The sequence below is a fragment of the Peromyscus maniculatus genome, chromosome 1, assembly GCF_049852395.1.
Source record: "Peromyscus maniculatus bairdii isolate BWxNUB_F1_BW_parent chromosome 1, HU_Pman_BW_mat_3.1, whole genome shotgun sequence".
Lineage (NCBI taxonomy): Eukaryota > Metazoa > Chordata > Mammalia > Rodentia > Cricetidae > Peromyscus > Peromyscus maniculatus.
The window spans coordinates 197,232,237-197,250,466 of NC_134852.1; the positions used below are offsets into that span (position 1 = coordinate 197,232,237).

Below are 18,230 nucleotides of genomic sequence, written 5' to 3' on the forward strand. Positions count from 1 at the left end.
AGAAGGTCTGTGAAGATCCTCTTGTCCCGTGTCGGAGGGGAACCCACCTGTGCCTTCTCCCTGATCCGCTGGGAACCCAGGCTGGCTGATAGCTGTCCCACAATGCTTACAGACACAGACAAGCACAGAGCACATGACATAGGCTGGCACACAGGTGCCATCAGCAAAACACACCACCCGGAAACAGATCCCCAGAGACCTCACATTTCAGGGCTAGCAGGATGGCTCAGAGGGTAACGGCACTCGCCACCCCGCGCTACAAGCCTGCCAGCCTGCATTTGGTCCCCAGACCCCACATAAAGTGGGGAGGGAAGAACTGACTCCACATGGCTGTCCTCTGACTTCCACATGTGCGCCATGGCATGACCTACTCCCCACACAGTAAGTTTTTCAGTTTTAAAAATTAAAAATAGACTTCCCATTTCCCATTACCTGCTCTTCCCACCCCACACAGTACTCACTATGGAACCCAGGAGTCCTGCAAAGCCCATAAATGCACACGCTTCCCAGGTCACCCTCTAGCTCAACAACCCTCTGGCACATGTCTCCACCCACACACCAGTATAGCCCCCCCCCAACCAGCCTACATATATGGCCTAGGTCAGGCCTTCAACCGCAGCCCAGCCTGCTGTGCATACACTTACACTCGTGTGCTCACACACATGCACACACTCGTACATGCACAGCCTCTCTGGCTCCACACAGCACAGTTGCACTCTAAGACTCCAACAGCTCCTAGTCTCTCTACTTTCTCCCTGCCCGCCCGTCCTTTTATCCCATAAGCTGTTTGTCTTCATAAAACAAAAATCAAAAGTCTTTTTAAGGTGCCCTGAGCCATAAACCAACAAAGGCGGAGCTGGCCGAGGCGGGCGGCTCAGTGCGCCCTCCCCGAGTCCCCGGCTGTATTACAATGAATAACCTTTATTTACTTTCATTAGGCTATTAAACACCAGCACAGTCATTTTTCCCCCTGAAACTCGGAGCAGGGCCCATAAAGCAAATCCGAAGCCTAATTGAGTTCATTTTAATTTCTCTCCGATCACAGCGAATTACTCTGGTGATAAATCAGGGGGCAGCTTCACCCCCAGTAGAAGGCCTAATTTGCAGCTAATTACAAAACTGATTTCTACAGGAAGATCAATACGAGAAGGAATTGGAAATGACGAGGCAATCCCGTCCAGCCAGGGAGGGGAGGGGGCCCTCTGGGGGGGCCAGGAAGCGGAAGGGGAAAAAAAAAACGGACCCGAAAGAGCAAAAAATCAGTTTTAATTTAACGTAATATTAATCAGAGCAACTTTTCCTGCTTTGTGCGGGCTCCTGGTCTGCCCAGCTCCGGGGTCTGGCTTGGTAGTGGTTGCAATAAAAAGGCAATTACCCAAGTGTTTCGGGCAGGACACCCTTTCAGACTCAATGGCTGCCCCCCTCCCACCCTTCTGTTAGCCATGTGGACTCTCCCCCTCCCCAATTTCATACCCCAGTGCACAGGCAGAGAGCAAGGGGCCCATGGGGCTGTCTTTGTTTGTTTTTTAAAAAGGGGCGCCCATACCCCATCAGGCAACCGAGCAGTGCCAGGCCGGAGACCCGCTAGGCACTTCCCCCAACAGCTACCTCAGCCATGTGTCAGGCAGGGTCCACCTCTGCTCCCCAAGGCTCCTCCTGCTCAGAGGAACCTGAGCACCCCACACTTCTCGGTGAGGGGATCCCTACTGTGACACTCCCTCCTGGGGCTTCTTAGGCCAAAGGTGAGGAAGCAGTTCCAGGGGTGTTGGGAAGTCCACCCCCAGTGTGTAGACTATACCTCCACTCACCATGGCAGGTCCACCCCCTCCCTCACCAAACTCTCCGGCCCCACCCAGCCATCCCCTTCCGCCCCATCTGGGCGGGCTCCGGGGTCCTCCTCTCCATCTGCCTGCTGTATCTTTCCATGTGGACGCATCAATAGAGAGCTGTCACTTTTCTCTCTTCTCCCAGGGGAATGAGTACTCACTCCCGGCCCTGACCCCTGGGCTTGATGAAGTCAAGTCAGGTCTATCTGCATCCACCAACCCTGAGCTGGGCAGCAATGTGTCAGGCACACAGACGTACCCCGTCGTGACCGGTAAGGGGGCTTCCGGGAGGGTGGGGCGCTGCTTTCAGTGGGGTGCCTCGGTCTGCGCCATCTGGGGCCCGGTGTGACAAGTGGGCCCCCTGCCATGGTATCTGCAGAGTGAGGGAGACGAAGAGAGAGAGAGAGAGCCTTCGTGAACAGATGTGTGTAGACGTAGGCATGAAACACTGTGGTCAGGGTTCTGGGCTTCAGCCTGGAAAAGGGGGGACCAGAGGCCCGCTGCCTGCTGTCTCTGCCGTCCTTGCTTCCTTTCCTCTCTCTCCCCAAGTTGTCTGGACTTCCCAGGCTTTGGACATATGCGGAAGAATGTCAGGACAAACAGGCCGGCCGAGGAAAGTGGCTCAGAGGTCCCAGCCTGTAGCCTTCACGCGTCTCTGTTCCCAAGGGTGCTGAGGGCTTGCTGTCCTCTCTCCAGGCAGCTTGAGGAGCTGTGGCCTGGGACCCCAGGGTGTAGCAGCAGCCCTGCAGAGCGGAACACAGTTGTTGCAGCCTTTCTCCTACTTCCTGGAGAAAGCCACTGAGAGGAAAGTTGGGGTCCAAGGCCAGGGGAGGTCAAATACAGGGCAGAGGTGCCCTGGCCCAGCCTTCCAGGGATGAGGGCTGCAGAGGCACTGGGGTGACCATGCAGGGGAGGGCTAGTAGATGATGCCTCAGATGCCAGCTTCAGAAGGTCCCTGGTGCCATGGCAGGGTTTCCGGGCCAGGAGAGTGCTCCAGTAAGAGAGACACACATTGAGGTGTTATTAAAATTCACCTAATTATTCTGGAGGCACTAAAGCCAATGTGCCGTTTGTACCTTGGGAGACGGGATGATTGAGAAGGGTCTCGGTGGGGATTGGGAGACGCTGAGGCGTTACCTGCGAGTGAGCTGAGACTGCCTGGGGACAGGACAGTGAGGCTGCAGCCAGCCAGCATCACATCCAGTGGCACAGACAGGGAGCGGGCATAGGACCTGCCATAGGCCAGGGCTCTGTGGTGACCGGTTGTGTTGGTGACTTGGTGACTTGCTGTGGATAGGAACACAGCTCAGGCTGAGGTGGGCTCAAAGCCCCTCCTCCAGGGGGCTCCAGAGAGCCCTACCTCTCCCATGCTCTCCTGAAGCTATATGGCCAGCAAAAACAGAGTTGTAGTCTTCGGGGAGGCCTCCAAAGCAAGTGCTCCTGGGCTGCCTAGGCTTTGGGGAGTGATGTTCTGAGCTGCGCCAGCTGAGTCAGGACACAGCTTAGATCAGTGATCCTCAACCTTCCCAATGCTTTCCTAATTCTTGTGACCCTTTACAACCTACAGTTCCTTATGCTGTGCTGACGCCCAACCATAAAAAGTATTTTGTTGCTACTTCATAACTGTAATTTTATTACTGTTATGAATCATGTAAATATCTGATATGCAGGACATCTGATATGTGACCCCCCCAGGGGGTCACGACCCACAGGTTGAGAACCTCTGGCTTAGCTCACAGGCCCTGGACATGAGTTCTCTGATGCTGCACAGAGTTGCTCTGTGATCTTCTGACCCAAGTCAAGCCAGCTTTCCAACGTAGTGGTTAGTCCTCAAAAGTGCTGAAAGAGCGTAAAGGACTTTTCTCCCCAGTCAGTGCCGCAATCCAGAAGGCAGGAACTTCCTGGGGATGGACACGTGGCTCTTCCGGGCAGGACTCCTGCTGCAGGAGACACTGGGGGGCTAATGTAGAAAAAGGCCTCCACCTTGAGGAGCCCCCACCAGTCTCCCCCCCTATGGCCCTGGAACGGTCCCAGCTCAGCCTGGGAACATCTTCAGCTGATCCATCTGGATCCAAGTGTGAGAAAAGTTCATTTCAGACTCAGCTTGACATTCCCAGGTGGCAAGTTAGCACTAACATCTCAATCTGTATGCGACATTTCAATCAAGCGAGGAGTAACAAAAGCAGAACCATTAACATTCGGAGCTGTTCACCAGTGGTAATGACGGGGAAACTCGCTCAGAAACTGGAAATTACCAAAAAAGAGAGAAGTGTGGAGAGGGGTGGGGGAGGGGAGGGGTGGGTGGGGGCAGGGAATGATTTTTGCACACTTAGACCCAGACCCACTGTTTGGATTAATAGTGCCATTACTCGAGAAAGGGCTGCAGATTATGCTCATTCTTAAAATGTTTTTGCTGGCAATTAAACGGCTGCAGCTATTGATCTTTGTTGATTTTATGTCCTCCTAATTTGCATAATCTATTAAAGATGAATGATTCATGATGTGTTTATTATGGGGACAAACAGAATTTGCTGGAGGTACTGTCAAGGTGAGAAACGGGATGGCCCAGAGACTCCATGGGCCATCTTGGGAACAGGTTTAACGCGCTGGGCCAGGACTTGGTAGGTAGCAATGAGCAGTGTGGCAAGGACAGGCAGAACCAAAGGACTTGGAGTGAGTTCTAGGGAGATGTTGACATCTGTGAGAACTGGGCTCCGAGCATGCTGGGGAGGTGAGAGAGACGCGGTCTATTTGCAGAAATTCCTCTCAAAAATCCTCCACCCCATAGGGTCTCACTATGTAGCCCAGGCTGGCCTCTAACTCACAACAATCCAACTACCTGGGTTGGTTCGATTAAAAAGAATAAGCCACTGTGTCCGGCTCACAAACATTCTTTAAAAGCTTGTTTCATTTGAGAATAGTAAGGGCTTTGGTGGAGGAAAAGGGAGCCTGGTAGGTGATTGTGGCCTCGTGGGTGCTGAATCAGGGAGCTGCAAGGTCATGCTATGCTAATAGCCTTGGATGTGCCAGGGGATTCCACAAGTCCCCAGGTGCCCAGCTCACTCTTCTCCCTGAGAAGAGGCAAACCCTAAGAAGTGGGTCTTAAGGAAGCTGCCTGGGAAGGCCTTGGCCCAACCTGAGAAGCCAGACCTTATTGATATTCCTGCCACCGCCTGGCACTGGAGGCTGATTTCAAACTTCACCAGCCACTTGATACAGCTGTTCCACAAGGTCAGGACTGAGAGGAGACAGGAGCCTGGACTACTGTGTGGAGGGGAGAGTGAGAGCCAGTGGGCCAGGACACAGCTAATCACATCACAGGCAAGGGTGGCTGCCACAGGCTAGGACTCAGCCCGATAGCCTCCCCACCCAGCTTCCAGCAGGGAACCAAGGCAAGACACCGAGGGTGGCGTTTGCAAGTTCTGCCGAGATTTTAATTTCGCTGCATCACAACTCAGCAAGCTGCCAAGTCAAGCTGGTTATTTAAATTTATCACCCACTCTCCCCTCTGCCGCGGGGCTGCCCGAGCTCGGCGGCATCTCTGCTCCAGCCCACTGCTTTAGGCTGCCGGTCTGGAACAGAGCCGAGTCTCAACTAAGTGATAAGGAAAATGGGGCCCACTAGATGGGAGAAGGGGCTGGGGCACTCTGGCCTCAGGCTTCCTTAGGTGGTTGCTTGGAGCGTCTTCAAAGGACCCCACAGGGGAATAGCCTTTAACCTTTAAGTATCCCACCACCCCTCTGATCTGGGACTCCACAGAGAGGCCGCTGCTACAGTCACGTGCTCTATCTATCATTTGCTTCCTAAGTTTCCCATCACCAGTAGCCACAAGAGCCCCTCTTCCCCATGGCTTCCTCTCTGGCCCTGGCCCTGGCCCAGGCTGCAGCAGTAGGAGAGTCTGCGGAGACCCTGAAAGTGATGTTAATCTGAGAGGAGAAGATGAAAACAAGTTCTAGGATCCTCACAGTCACTAGGCTGCTTTAGAGCATTCCAGAGTGCCTTGACTTGGGCAAAACTCTGTTCTACAGCAGAGCCAGTTTCCTTTCCTGGGTCTATGTGGGCTGAGACGAGGCTGAAGGGAGTTGGTGCTAGCACAGTCCCAGTGCTTCTCAGAGAAGCTAAGGGACACTCACGTCCCTAGAGCAGCTGCACAGAGTGGGCTTCGCTGGCCTCTAGTGGGCATCACTCCCAAACACTGGGCACACCTTGGGCAGATGCAGTTCTCACCCTCAGGGCAGCAAAGGTATGAGAGGCACGATACTCGGAAACAAGGCAGACTAAGCTTAGCAAAACAGAGCTGGATAAAATATAACAGCAGAGGAGTTAATACACAGCCACAGCTCGCTCCGGAGCCAGAAACAGAGGAAAGCCAGAGTCAAAGCAGGACACGAGATACTGTGGCTTTCATAGAGAGGTAAACCCTGGTGCAGGGATGTTGAGGTATAAGGCACCAGACAGAAGGTGTGATCTTGGACCCAAGAGAAATAGAGACAGGACAAGGACAACACTGTCCAGGAGCTGGAGAGCTATGGGCTCTTTCTTCCTCATGAGCCAGGGGAAGAAAGAGAGGCACATGTCATGAGAAATGGGGACGTGAAAGCTCATACGTAGACCTAAGTCCAAGTTCATGCCATAAGTAGTTGCAGGAACCCCAAGCCAAGAACTTACACAGAATTTTGTAGGGGACAATAGTTCACTCCCGTGCCAGCAGGAACTGTGTGAAACCTTCCCTGTAGAGACAGCCCATGATCTAAGATGCAAAGGACTCCCACTGAGAAAAAACAAACAAACATTAAAGCCTACCATAGAAGATGATGAGCTCACCATAAAAATATTTCTACACTTCATGTGACTATGAAGCATCATCATAGGGAAAGTGAGCAGAAGTGACGCAGAGGACAGTTAACATCCCCAAGAGCTAGCCATCATGGACTACCCCAAAGTGAAGATCGATGAAGGAAAAGATTGAAGAGAAAGACTAGCTTTTTCTTTAGCCTTTAGTCTTCTCTTTAGTCTTCTCAGCAGAGTCTTGCTCTTCTTTTGGATAATACTGACTATGAGAGATTTTAGGCCCCTGGACAGCGCTCTCCTTCCCTCTGTATGTTGCAAGGGAAGGTTAGACTGTGCTGTCTTCCCAGCCCTGGTGGAGAGGAGGTAGTTTTATTCAAGATCTTGGGGAAACTTTCCTGGCTGCCTGGAGACTAGAGCTTTGAAGGAAGCCGTCACTCAGGTCCAGGAAGGATCTGTGGATGCTACCCAAGAGAGGAGTGCCCAAGTCAGCAGAGGAGGTAGAAACTGTTGACTTTGAACAGAAGTGAGGAGGTTAGAGACACCAGGTTTGGAGCTAAAGAACAGAGTTGACCTTAGTCCTAGAGGCCAGAGGAGACAGTGCTGGCACAAGCTCAGATGCAGGGTGCCAATGCAGCAGCTTGCACATGGTGCCTGAATCTCCAAGGGATAGCAAAGTGGCCCTTTGGCAGACAGAGGTATGGACCCTGGGAAACCTCCTCCTCTACTCCAAGTGTCCACCTCCAGGGACCTCCCCTTTCCTGTAGTTAACAACCTCTTTCCAATGCAAGCACATTTCCCCCATAAAATAAACACATAGCCCTTGGCCAGCCCCTCAGGTAGGAGAAGGCAATAAAAGCTCAGAAATGCTGCTGAAGGAGGCTGGGAGTCTTCTGCTCTTGTCTGTCGCCTCAAAGGCCCTGATTAGCTGGAGGAATTTAGGGCACAGACACTAGAGGTTCCCTCCAACCTTGAAAGAAGAGGTTGAGGGCAACTCCAGACATGTGGAGAGTCAGAGAGCCCATTCCTGTGGTCACCAAGCCAACCCAGAGGGCTTCTCCTCTACACCTCTACTTAGGCTGAGAAGGCCCGAGGCAAAGGGGTGAGGCCTCCTCTAGCTATCTCTGAGGCCTCTAGCTACATCCCCAAGGACCTCAAGCCCCAGACCTCACTGTGATTTAATTATGGAGGCATTTCCATAGCAATGAGACATTGACAGATATGCAGGGGCCCTGGGCCTGCACCTCAGGGAGGCACTGCCTGGGACTCTTCTTTTCTCTTTCACGCAGTCTACCTCATTTGGAGGGGAGAGATGTTAAAAGGAAGAGACTTTAACCCGCTCAGAGGCTGACAGGCAGGCCAGTTTAGTGGGAATCCAAGCTAACTGTTGTAATGTACACCCATGTCTTCTCCTACCAGCCGTCCCAGGAATGCTGGGCTAGCCTCCCCAGAAGGGGCCTGGGCGGAAGCACACAGCCTGACAGTGAGGCCACATAGGGAATCTTGAGCAAGATGACAAGGGTTTGGGCATCTTGGCAAACTTCTTCCGTGGCCTTCTAAGCTAAGCCAGAATTTGGTCCACATCATCGGAGTTTCTACCACTTCTTCCCTTTATCTCTTCTATCCATGAAACACACCCAAGATGCTGGGCATGTCAAACAGACCACGCTTTTCCTCAACATATGCTCCCTCTAACTCAGCGATAAGAGAGACAGGCCTGTCGGAATGAAATCAAAACATTTTCACAAAAATCTGTGGTCTTTAAGTGTGTATAGTACCTAACTCAGGCTAACGAGGGAAGCCTGGGCAGCACCCTGTTTTCACAGTGAGGGAGGTGGAAAGAACTTCTCAGCTACCAGATGTTGTTTGAAGACGCTTGGGGTGGCCCAAAGAGGGGTCCTCCAACACTTAGCTTGTTTACTCTGCCCTTTGGCACTTCCTAAGAAGAGGCTGCCTAAGGAGAAGGCTGCTAATACAGTCTTTCCTGAATGACCAGGAATTCTGAATGGTGGTGCTCTAAGGAATGTCATAGGTATGGCTCAGAATGTCTTAGCGGCCTTAAAGCCACCAAGGCAAGACTTGAAACCTGTTTCTCGGAGAACCAGATACCCACAAGGTGACAGGAAGACCCTCCTTAGCTGTCGCCCCAGGACAAATAAGCCAATGCTTCTTTAACCCCGAGCTTTGTGAGGTAGCCCTGAGGCTATTGTCACTTCAGTGAGGCTTTGCAGCCTTCAGTTTGGAATCCTCTGCTCTCCTCCGGGGTGGCTGGTGGCGGGTGGCGGCTGGGCTGCCTGGCAGGGAGGAGGAAATCCAGTGGTCGCTCGGAGAACAGGCTAATGCTCCGGCAGCTTAAGTGCCCGTTTTCTTTGGGATTAGAGTTTCACTTACACAGAGCGCCTGAAAAACGCTGTGCTTTCAGAAGGATTAGGGTTGACAACTCAGCGCTCTCAGAGAACAAAATAAAGCCAGAGAGGAACTGGGAGACCCGGCGGCGTATCAGGAGACTGTGCAAACAGGCTTAACCTCTGCCCACCCAGCATGAGGGTCTCTCGTGCACTGAGCCCATGGGTGAGTCCCTTGCCCGTTCTCCTGGGTGCCAGTCCCTGCTCAGCTCTGCTCTTCATTTGCTCATGGAGTCAGAGAAGGCATCTCGGGGAAGCAAACCGTGAGGAGCACTGGAGATTTCTCTTCCCAAACTGCAGTTTCTACCTCTGTAAACGAGCCAAGTTTCTTTCCTGCCCTTTGAAAGTGCGAGTCTTCTTAGCTTTTCTCAGGTTGAGCCAGAAGTTCCACCCACGCCAGCTGAGCTAGAGGAAACCCCCTACACACACACACACACACACACACACACACACACACACACACACACACACACACACACACGGTGCTGCACTGCACAGCCCTATAAGGGCCTTGTGGGAGGGGAGAAGGTGGAAATAGCCTGGCTAGTTGTGTCCAGGTGTTTGGCCGTCAAGGGGCAGACCTCACTGAGCCAATGCAGATCTAGCATCTCGGCCTAGGGCACCCTGGGGGACCGAAGGTCTAGCTGTCAGTGGGCAAGCCGCTCAGCTAGAAGAACAGCCACCCTGAGCTGTGAGCACAGCCCCCTCTGCTGGAACCCGGAGCAGGCAGGCGAGCTTAGGGCGAACAACACAGTGTCTGTCCTAGGTGGGGTCCCTTCCACAGGCTCCTCTGTTCTAGAAGGCAAACCTTGTGAAAGTCTGGGAATCTTAGAAATGAAAACCAAGATGAAATACATAGAACGCTGTTTCGCTCTCTCTTGAAAGCATCGCTTGCAGGGATCACTGCTTTAATATATTACATATAACATGGAAATGCAAGGATACGATATATTTAGGCAGCAATGAAAACGTCCGTGACTATATTCTTGCGTGTGTTATGTTGGGGTGAGACGTAAGCACAGAGCGCCAGCCTTGAGGAAATCTAACGCCTCCCTTTTGCCACCTGAGGAGAGGCAGACAAACATGGGGGTGGGACAGTAAAACAAGAGTTACGCTTTCTGGCCTCAGGGTCCTCCACGGTGTCAAACGGATATCAGAAATGCTCCTCTGCAGAGGAAGATGCCCAGGAAAAGCATCTCTAAACGGTTTGGGTACAACCTCTGCTGTGTAAATCTGGGTCGAATGAGCCTCGTTGCCAAAGCCTCACCAGCAGCAGTTCCTGGGCAGCTTCTTCTTAGTGTTCCCTTGGTCTTCTGAATGCTGACATCGGCCTGGACTTGAGATACGCCTGATGCTTCACATTGTGCTGTTTCTGAAGTGGTTTCATTCATGCTATTCAAGTAGTTGCAAACAAATCAGAGGTTTCATTGTTTGTTTGTTTGTTTGTTTTTTATATGTGTAGCTTATTCATTTTGGAGTCATGAATACTTTTGAGAGTACAATTTTTTAAATGTACCTTCTACTCAGAAAGAGGTGTAATAACACTGAGGTATAGCTTTATATGGATCCCTTAAAACACATCTGTGATACCCTATGGAATCAATGAACCCCGATCTAAAACCTGCCACTGCACAAAGTGAGGCAAGCTAAAACACACATGAAACAAATAGTCTTGAGCTGGGCAGTGGTGGTGCACACCTTTAATCCCAGCACTGGGAAGGCAGAGGCAGGCGGGTCTCTCTGAGTTCAAGGCCAGCCTGGTCTATAGAGCTAGTTCCAGGACAGCCAGGGCTACACAGAGAAACCCTGTTTCGAGAAACCAAACCAAACAATCCAAGATGTCCTCTTACAGGACAGATTCATTTAGCATGAGCCCAGGCTACTCGGTCTTTAGGTCTGTCATACTTGGGAATATCATCCCAGTATCAATCCCTTGGTCTATCACTTCTGTAGTCCAGGTTCTTCTGTCGATTAGCTGTGAAATCCTGACCATAATCCTTAGTTCCTCCGTGTTTCAGTTTCTTATCTGAAAACCAGGGATTGAAAATAGGTCAACTGGTAGAGTTGGTAAGAGAATTCAAGGAGGGGATAACACATGTAAGATATTGAAGGCGATGACTGATTAGCACATGGTAGCTGTTCAGTGCATGCTAGAAAGACCGGGCGCAAATGATTGCTGACCCAGCACCCAACAAAGCAGCACGCGTGATCTGATGACGTAAAGTTCCTCACTTCTTCATGAAGCCTGAAACTTTGCTTCTGTCCGTCCTTGGGAGAGAGGCTGCACTTAGAATTCTCCAGAACAGTTGCTTTGCTCTGGCCCATTTGCTAAGGAATGCCTGACGAAAGTGCACTCACTGTCTGATTCAGAGCGACTGCTGCAAAAATTGGCTTTGGAGTCTTCAGGGACTCCCGCGGTTGAACTGAGAAGACATCCTCATCAAGTACAGTGCTTCTAACACTTCTGGGGACTTTAAGATTCTCCACTACTACTGCTTCTCAGAGGGGCTCTTTTGTGTTAGAAAACTCTCGAGGGAGATGAAGACTCCACCCCCATGGAGTTTTACTACAGACCTCCCATACACTTGTTCATTCCTTGTGTGTGTGTGTGTGTGTGTGTGTGTGTGTGTGTGTGTGTGTGTGTGTCCCACCCCCCTGCCCGCTTCATCTTAATGGTAATGTGGTGGCATGAGGTTTTGCTTGTTGGAAAACTTCTTTTCCTTTTCTTTGGCTCTTGGGGGGGGGTGTATCTGGGTCCGTACTGTCATTAAAGGCAGTGTGGCATGGACGTGGCTTCCAATGTTGGTGCTATCATTTACTAACCGAGTAATCCCAGGAGAGTCATTATGCCTCTGTGTCTCCACCTTTTTACCTTTCCGGCCAGGGCATGGCCATCCAGGAGACTCACCTCTGAAGGCTTTGTCACAGAGAAAGCAAGCAGGCAGCATGAGAGGCCCGCTCTCTCGTAGTGACGTTGGCTTTTTATCCGCTTCGATTCCTGGTGCTGTTTTTATGTTGCTGGCTTTGTCAGTGGGCAAGCAAATGCTTTACTGCTTCCTGTCTGCCTCGGGACGACGGCACATAGTTTATAACTGATGCACTCTGCCGGGTAGGCTTTTCTCCGGTTTCTGTGCTTCGGCCTGTGTGTGCCATCTTACAGCCTCAGAGTCGTCCCCACCGCTGTCTGGCCATCTCTCCCTAACACTGCAGCAGCCAGCACTCTGTCAGGTCTTCCATTTCCCATTGATATTCCCTCCCCAAAGGAGGCTTGCTCCAAGAATGCTGCTGGGCAAATGGTATGATGGTTTTAGTAATTTGAAAGCTTCCTGCCTGCACTGTGTGTTTTCCATTATTGACAATGGTGTTCCAGGAGAATATATAGCTCTAGCAAGACTTTGGTCAATGTTTCCCGCTCTTCAGGTGTTGTCTGTGTACTAATGAAGTCATTGAGCGTGCTTTGCATGCAGTGGCTGGCAGCTTGTTGACTCAGAGGTCCTGAGCAGGCGCCTCTCCATGGTGACACCGCTACAGAACAAAGCAGAGGAGTATGACAAACACTACAAAACTTGAGTGATTTTTCCTCCCCGAAGGCCTCTGCTCCCACCTTCTTCAAATTTCAAGTTGCTACCTACAGATATAGATGCTTTTGTTTTGTTTTGTTTTTGTTTTTGTTTTTTCAAGACAGGGTTTCTCTGTGTAGCTTTGCGTCTTTCCTAGAACTCACTCTGTATCCCAGGCTGGCCTCGAACTCACAGAGATCTGCCTGGCTCTGCCTCCCGAGTGCTGGGATTAAAGGCGTGTGCCACCACTGCCCGGCCATAGATTCTTTTAAGAAGTACAATTTGGAAATGTGCCTTCCAATCAATCGTTCGGAGAGCAGTTCTCAGTAGGCAAAGTCTTCTACCTGCTGGAAGTTGAACATGCCATTTTGCAGGCCAGACAGCTGTGGGAATAAACTTTGCGAGAGGATTGCCTCCAAGTTGTCTGTCGAGAGTTCTGAACAGCCACCCCATCTTTGTCTTGTCTGTTTCTGTTTGTTGTTGTTGTTTTATGTGAATACCTTCCACGATGGGGAATTTGTATTAACTAGTTGTTAAGAATGATGGTAGTGAAGGTCAAATTCAATTTTCCTGTCTTAACAAAGGGTCATGATGCCCAGCATGAAAAAAAAAATAGAGGGGATAAGAAGGGAGGGGCAGAGAAGGAGGGAGGCACACTCTGCTTCCTGGCTGCTCTGTGGATATTGAGATCACAGGGCCTGGAGGAATCAAGTTCTGTATCTCTGTAGCTTCAAAACCTCTGCATCTCCCATAATCCTTCTTTTTCCTAGGTCTTCTTTGACAAATAAATGCCATATTCTTCTTCTCCTCTCTCTCTAGGAACTGATAGGTATTTTCTCTCACTGTGCACCTCCTCTCCACTGAGAAATGGTCAGGAGATGTGTACTTTTTTAAATTGGCAATAGAAGTCCATACAAGAGCCAGGCATTGGTGGTGCACACCTTTAATCCCAGCAGATTGAATCGGAGGCAGAGGCAGGTAGACCTCTGAGTTCGAGGCCAGGCTGGTTTACAGAGCTAGTTCCAGGATACTCAAGGCTACACAAAGAAATCCTGTCTTGGAAAAAAAAAAAAAAAAGTCAATACAAGAAAAGCTACAATGAAGCAAACACAGTCAAGTCGTGGTGGCACACACCTGTAATCACAGCACTCAGGAGTCTGAGGCAGGATGATCACAAGTTTGAGGCAAGACTGAGCCAGGTGTAAGACTGTCTCAAAACAAAACAAAATAAGACAAACAAAAAGCAGATGCAGATTCTTCTACTGCCTGGGATTCAGAACTGACCTTTTCTTTGCTAGTTCTTTGTCTAGTGAATTTCAGGAAGTGTAAGGCATTAGCTATACTCAATAGGTATAGAAGGAAATCATTCTGTTGCATGGTAAATCTGAGTCACCAGAGATGAATCTGTCATTGAAAATCTTTGTAAAAATTCCACTGCTGCCTCAATTTATTTTTCAAATGTTTAAACTTTTATTTATTCTTATGTATATGGGTGCTTTGCCTGCATGTATGTCTGGGTACCACATGCCTGGTACCCCAAGAGGCAAGAAGTAGGCATCAGTCCTCTGGGACTGGAGTTACAGACAGCTGTGATTTGTCACGTGGAGGCTTGGAGTTGAACCTGGGTCCTCCCAGAGAGTAGCCAGTGCTTTAACCACAGGCTGCCTCTCCAGCCCCATTCCCACTGACTTTTCACGGAGGATTTCGTCTTAGCTTTGCTTCTCTGTAGTAGATCAACACATGTGGAACGATAAGAAAACCATTGCATCCACCAGGGATCGGCTGTGCATGCAATGGAGGGATTGAGAATTGATCAATAAGGACTCAGTGAGTACTGTGTTCTCAACTGTGCAGGGCAGATCAGAACGCAGGTCCCGCCCTTGGGTGAGTTATGGTCTGTTTGGCATGAAACAACACAAGTGGCAATGCGTTTTGCAATAATATGATGACATAGTCAATCATGGCACACAGATGTCATGGAAACTTGAGAGAAACTTCCTTGATGAGTAGAAGGATGGAAATGTTGAGGCTTGAGCTGGAAGAAAACTATGAGTAAGAAGGAAGCAAAGGTCACATCTTTTACATCACAAGTTGAAAACAAACTTGACCAGAAGTGAGAGTCAGAGCTGAGAAAGCCAAGTGGGGTGAGCACCTGGGAGACTTGGGGTCTGGAGAGTTTCCATCCAAACTGTAGCCTACAGGGAACCAACGGCAGTGTTTATAAGGGCGTGGTACCATGAAAGCAAAGTTCAGAAGGGCCAGCAGCCATATTTAGATTGGTAAGAGGGGAGAATGCGGAGGCAGGAATACAAGCAAAGAAAAACCACTGGAGGAAGCCAAAGGCAGGAACTTGGGGGTTAAACTACAAATATAATAGAAATGCCTAAAGAGAATCGATTGCGTATCTGAAGGGGTGGAGAAAGAAGGCTGGGTCTAGAACTCTGAAGCTCTAGGTAAATCTTCAAAAGGGCTGGGAGACTGATGGAGGAGAAAGTGGATCTGTCTTTATTCCTATTGAGTTTGAGGTGGCCGTGGGACAGCTAATGAGGATGTTCAGCAGGCGGTCAGGAATGGAAAAGCCTGAGCAGTAGCTCTGTGTCCTTAGAGAAGGATGACCCTCTTAGATGTGTCAAGGTGGGAATGAGAAAGCACACATATCTGGGGAATGAAGTAGCTGGCCTCACCAAGTGGACAGCAGTGAAGGAAGAAAGATGCTACAGAACAGTCATGGAAAGTCAGTCCCACAGGCCTAACCATGACTAGGACCCAACTAAGGAAAAGAAAGTGAACTAGGGGAGGTGTCCATAGTGCTATGACTTCCTCCAGCCACACCTTGCCTCCTCAGGGTTGGACAGAGCATGAGGAACAGAATGCCACTGTCTGGTGAGGAAGGGCAGGGGAATCCGCAGCAGATGCCTGGGCCCCAGGCCATCTCCACCCAGCTCCATCTCTGTTGGGAATCACAGAGACACAGACTAAAGCAGGCAGACACGTATGCACAGATATGCAATGAGCAACATAAAACAGAGTCTCACACACACACACACACACACACACACACACACACACACACACACACATGAGGCTGACGGTGGACACATATTTAGGCATTTGGACCCATATTTAGCTACTAGGGGACCCGAAGGCTCAGGTGCACATCTGCACATCTCCTTCCTCTTGGAGAAGAATGTCCTGTCCCTAGCATCCGGGTGTGAGCTGAGGCAGGCCCCTCTCTTCCAGGCCTCACTCCTTCCCCTTTGTGTTTTTCCAGGTCGTGATATGGCGAGCACCACTCTACCTGGTTACCCCCCTCATGTGCCCCCCACTGGCCAGGGAAGCTACCCTACCTCCACCCTGGCAGGAATGGTGCCTGGTAGGTGACAATGTTGTAGATGGCTGATCCAGGTGGGGGTAACTAAATTGTGGGTGCGCTGCTAAACAGTCTGTAGTCTGAGGCTGGGAGTGGGAGGATTTCCAACAGGCCATTGTCCTTCCGCCCTCCTTCTCCTGAGAAGCCGCAAGTTGGCCCTTTAGACGCTTGCAGATGTGCCCCTTGTGTGCACAGCTGTAGGGTTGGCCCCTCCTCAGCACCCATCCGTCCAAACCTATGTCCCAGTGCCGCAGCCCACCCCAGCTAGCTGACACTGCTTGGAAGAGCCTGCCCTTGTTTCCATGGAAACTTGGAACCAAAGACCATTTTCAGGGGCATGGCAGTCATTCAGACAAAGCCACACTGGTCCACACCAAGCTGGGGGTTGCGGGGAGCACTGTAGAGAACCAACCCCAATCCAGAGAGAGAGAGAAGGAGGAGTGGAGGACAGGAGGGAACCAGGGACGCCTTAGCTTCAGAAAGAAGCAAGCTAGAACACCTCAACACTTCTTCAGAGGACACAGGCCCTCCGGGCTCCTTTGGGACTCTAGTGCACCTTTTTGCCGAGAGGCATTGGACTTGGATTTGGAATTAAGGAGACTGGGGATGTATGTAAAGCCTGGCAGCTCCTAGCTCCACCCTCCACCCCAAGTGGGAGTGGCTTAAAGTCAAAGAGAGTAGAAGTTCTTATCTCCCCAAACCTCTGTCTTGAAATGACCAAGACTTTCCCAGCCTTCAGCCCTCTGCCTCTAGAGTCTTTGGTGTGCCCTGTACCTGAAGTGCAGCCCTCACGGGTAGGGGGAAGAAGGAGAGGGTAGGAAAGGTGATTGGCCTCCTCCATCAAGGAACAGCCCTGAGTAAGCCGAGGGGTACTGAGAAAACCACACCGCCGCCACAGGGGAGCAGAGAGCAGGGCCTGAAGGGAGCTGGAGGTGTGAGACAGGGAGTCCTGGGCAGGCTTTGGAGAAGGCAAGTAGAAGCGTTGGCAGGGGCAAGGAGAGACCTTGGAGGTAGATCAGTGAGCAGGTGGAGGCTGGAGGAGGTCTTAGGGAGGTGGGGGCGAGGAAAGAGTGGGGAGGTGGGGGGCGGGGAGTCTGCAGGGAGGTGGGGATGAGGGGAGCCGCAGAGAGCTCATGGTGGCAAGGGGGGAGTCGTTAAACAGAATCTAGTGCTGATGAGGAAATTACACTTGTTTCATTAGCGATGGGGAAGGGAGATAGCTCAGTTCCTCTTGGTCACAGTTGAGCTCAGAAGCTCATTATCCTGCTGCACGCATGCTTTCCCTCCTCGTCAATAAACAGGCTTTCCAGTGGCTGCGTCCCCCACCCCCACCCAGCTCCTTCTCGGAGTGGGGCCCCTTCTCCTCTACTTAACCCGCGGTTAGGGATCACTGTAAACAGTCTGGGGTCATCACACAGGAGAAAGGGCGAGGGGGAAACCCATAGGCCTGGCCTTTCTCCTCCTGGAGGGAGGGAGGCGGCTCCCAACCCCCAGTGCCCTCCACTACTCACTGCCCCTGGGCCTGCGGGCAGCCCACTGGATTCCTCCAAGTCTCCTTCCTCAGTTGCATGGCTCTGGTATTGGACCTCAGGAGGGAAAAGGGGGAGGGGCTACTTCCCCGGAGAGCGCCATCATCACATCACCACCACCTGCCTAGTCTTGGCACAGCGCTGAGATGCCGCTCTTAAGACTTTCTGGGACAAAGTGTCTCAAGGGCCTTCCTTCACCACCCTCCGCGTCTTGCGTCCTGTGGAGTTCCTAAAGCAAGTGTCCACTATAAAAGCTCTCAGGCCCCAAGTCACTTAAGTGGGCACAGCCAGACCGGTCCAAACCCTTCCGGGGTAGCCAGAAATGCTTCACAGGGAGCCCAGACACAAACGTGCCCACAGATGCCTCCATGCCTAGGTGTGCAGAGATAGGGGTACTTCTTTGCCTTTGGTGGCTGTCCCCACGCGGAGAGTGTGGATTGCTCATCTCTGACCTGCCCCCGCCCCACCCCCCCCCGCGGGCCCTTGCTCTGCTTGGAACACCTGAGACTGGGACTCACAGTGGGGAGGGCAGAAGATGCCAGCTGGGCACATTGAGTACGTCTAATTCCAGTTCCCCGCCCTCCCACAGGGAGCGAGTTCTCAGGCAACCCATACAGCCATCCCCAGTACACCGCCTACAACGAGGCTTGGAGATTCAGCAACCCCGCCTTACTAAGTGAGTACGCCACCTGGCTGGCCCGCAGCTCAGCGGCTCGCCTGCCCGCCCCCTGCCAGCTTGGGCGCGCAGGCTG

At 51.4% G+C, this 18,230-nt stretch overlaps 1 protein-coding gene across 18 annotated transcripts in view; it reads left to right on the forward strand.

The window, feature by feature from the left end:
* Positions 1-18,230, forward strand: part of Pax2 (paired box 2) — a 92,971-nt gene that overhangs the window by 71,979 nt on the left and 2,762 nt on the right. For 16 of the 18 annotated variants that reach the window (XM_076563167.1, XM_076563166.1, XM_076563169.1 and 13 more), the window contains 3 exons: positions 1,972-2,098; positions 15,851-15,952; positions 18,068-18,154. In XM_076563167.1, the coding sequence (XP_076419282.1) occupies positions 1,972-2,098; positions 15,851-15,952; positions 18,068-18,154 (316 nt within the window). The remainder of the gene's footprint in view (positions 1-1,971; positions 2,099-15,850; positions 15,953-18,067; positions 18,155-18,230) is intronic. The other 2 variants (XM_076563172.1, XM_076563170.1) reach the window with 1 other exon arrangement.